The sequence below is a fragment of the Trichoplax adhaerens genome, genomic scaffold (genome assembly GCF_000150275.1).
Source record: "Trichoplax adhaerens TRIADscaffold_1 genomic scaffold, whole genome shotgun sequence".
Lineage (NCBI taxonomy): Eukaryota > Metazoa > Placozoa > Uniplacotomia > Trichoplacea > Trichoplacidae > Trichoplax > Trichoplax adhaerens.
Window position 1 is genome coordinate 8,645,070 of NW_002060943.1, and position 2,100 is coordinate 8,647,169.

At 31.7% G+C, this 2,100-nt stretch overlaps 1 protein-coding gene across 1 annotated transcript; it reads right to left on the reverse strand.

Annotated features, from left to right (window-relative positions):
- Window positions 1-170: 170 nt before the first annotated feature.
- On the reverse strand, window positions 171-1,157 carry TRIADDRAFT_52279 (uncharacterized protein; the record flags this gene model as incomplete). The annotated part of the gene is made up of 3 exons (XM_002108824.1): window positions 171-359; window positions 627-781; window positions 1,139-1,157. 3 exons carry the CDS (start codon window positions 1,155-1,157, stop codon window positions 171-173), a joined length of 363 nt encoding a protein of 120 aa, XP_002108860.1.
- Between the last annotated feature and the right edge of the window lie 943 nt (window positions 1,158-2,100).

Sequence of the window (2,100 nt, forward strand, 5' to 3'; positions counted from 1 at the left end):
TCATTTATTGCTGCATGCAGTTCTGATATTTGCTATAAAGTCGTGGCATTAGTTAAAGATTATTCTTTTAGTAATATTCTATTCTGTGTCTATTTAGCATTCCTACATTTTTAATAAAAAATTAGCAATATACAATTATTAACATATGTGTAACAGTAAGATAGCTATCATCAAATATTAAATTTGCATAGTCGAATAAAATTTTGAATAAAATTTGAATTAAAAAAGATATTAGCTCTTTCTTCATCGCTTTTATCTTTTTCATTTAATATTTCATTAATTCTTGTTTCAAATAACTGGCGCTGGCTATTGAGTTCTTTTTTCAATTTTTCTCGATCTTCATTTATTTTTGCAAGTTCCTGTATCAACGGATTGATTTCAATGATTCATTATCTCTATTATCATATGCAATAATAACTACTATCATCAAGTTTGTGCGCTGCAATAACTTGTTTTGCTTTAGCAGTCTATTCAGACAATGTGATATAGAATGAATTTTTTGATTCATCTGTGGTAGTTATAGGCGGAATAGTATATAATGATTTCCATTTAGGCAGTTTATTTATGTCTTAGGATGTAAGTCCTTCAAATTTGTCATTTTAACAGCATACTGCTTGCAATATTACCTTTATAAGATCGGCAACCCTCTTTTTATCTTCTAAACGTAAATCTTTAATCGTTACACCTTCATTGAGACGCATTTGTTCGGTATCATTCATTATTTTATTAACATTAGATGCTGAAGCTTGCTTATTCGCCTTTCTTGAAATGGTTTTATTTTCTGATAAAATCATTATGATATGAGTTGGTCAATTAAATCTATTTAGCGCCTATTAACTTCTAAGTTATAGACGATTTACGTAGTAATGCATACCGCATTTCGTATCAATGATGATTATCACATGCGATAATATCGATAATTAAGTAGTCAAACTTTTAGCTTGTAAAACAGCCTTAACTAATAACACTGCCTCTGGAAATCAGATCAGTATTTATTTAATATAAACGTTAATTTGCGATATATAAGAATAGTTTAGCGTACATTTTCATTGCTAATCATTATCCCATGAATTAGTTAATGGGATAACGGGAAAGAAAATTCTAGAAAGGTTTAATTCGGAAACAAATATTGACCTACCGCGCGTATCTAATGACATATTGGTAATCGCTTTTCCATCCTGTTTATGTTTATCCTGGCGAACTTTTAATTTAATATTTAATGTTATGACTAGTTAATCCTTGCAAACCCGTTATGCCTTATAAACCTTCAGTAGCTATCCATTAAAACATTATATTTCATAGCAAAGTAATCTATCTATAACAGAAATCAATTCATTTCTTGCTTCTTGATTAAGTTTTCGCTTAGTTTAAAACCTCTGATGTTTAAAATGTTTTTAATTAATTTCCTTTTAATCCTTACATTTACTCCAGAAGAAGTCGACTGGATGGCGGTCTTGCTCATTGAAGGCCATTGTTGCCTTGGTGACTGAGCATGTGCAGAAATTTGAAATCTTCCTCACACTTTCTTGCATCAGTTTCAGCAAAGATGATGAATAACTAATTCAGTTTATAGACACTTAAAGATGATATTAAGGAGTTTAAGAAAGGATAAATGTATCTAAGATTACAAAATCAAGAGAGAGTACTTGGTTAATTAAGTTAACTTAGTAAGGGATCCCAAGATGAGAGGCTACAATACTCCGTAAAGTACATACAGTATCCTGGTTCTTATTATTAGGGGTTTATTAAGAAAGAAGAAATGTGTCTACGAGCTCAACATGGAGACAGAGCACTTGGTTAATTATGTTAGTAAGAGTACTGTACTATCTGACCTTGTGAATTTCGAAAGCCTGGGTGAAGAAATTACAAGAGAGTAGAGCAATTTCAGCGAGGTGCACGAAAAAATTATATTGGGGTGAATGGGTCCACACGAACCAATTCACTATTGCATACTGTTGACTCGATTCTGCAACACGCTAAACAGAAGTGACAGAGTTTAGTCGAGAAGTAAACTATCAGCTTGTAGAGTGTATAAAAGTGTTTCGCTACATACCAAGATGTGGCTTACTCGTAGAGCTGTTCGACTTTTCTTATCATTAC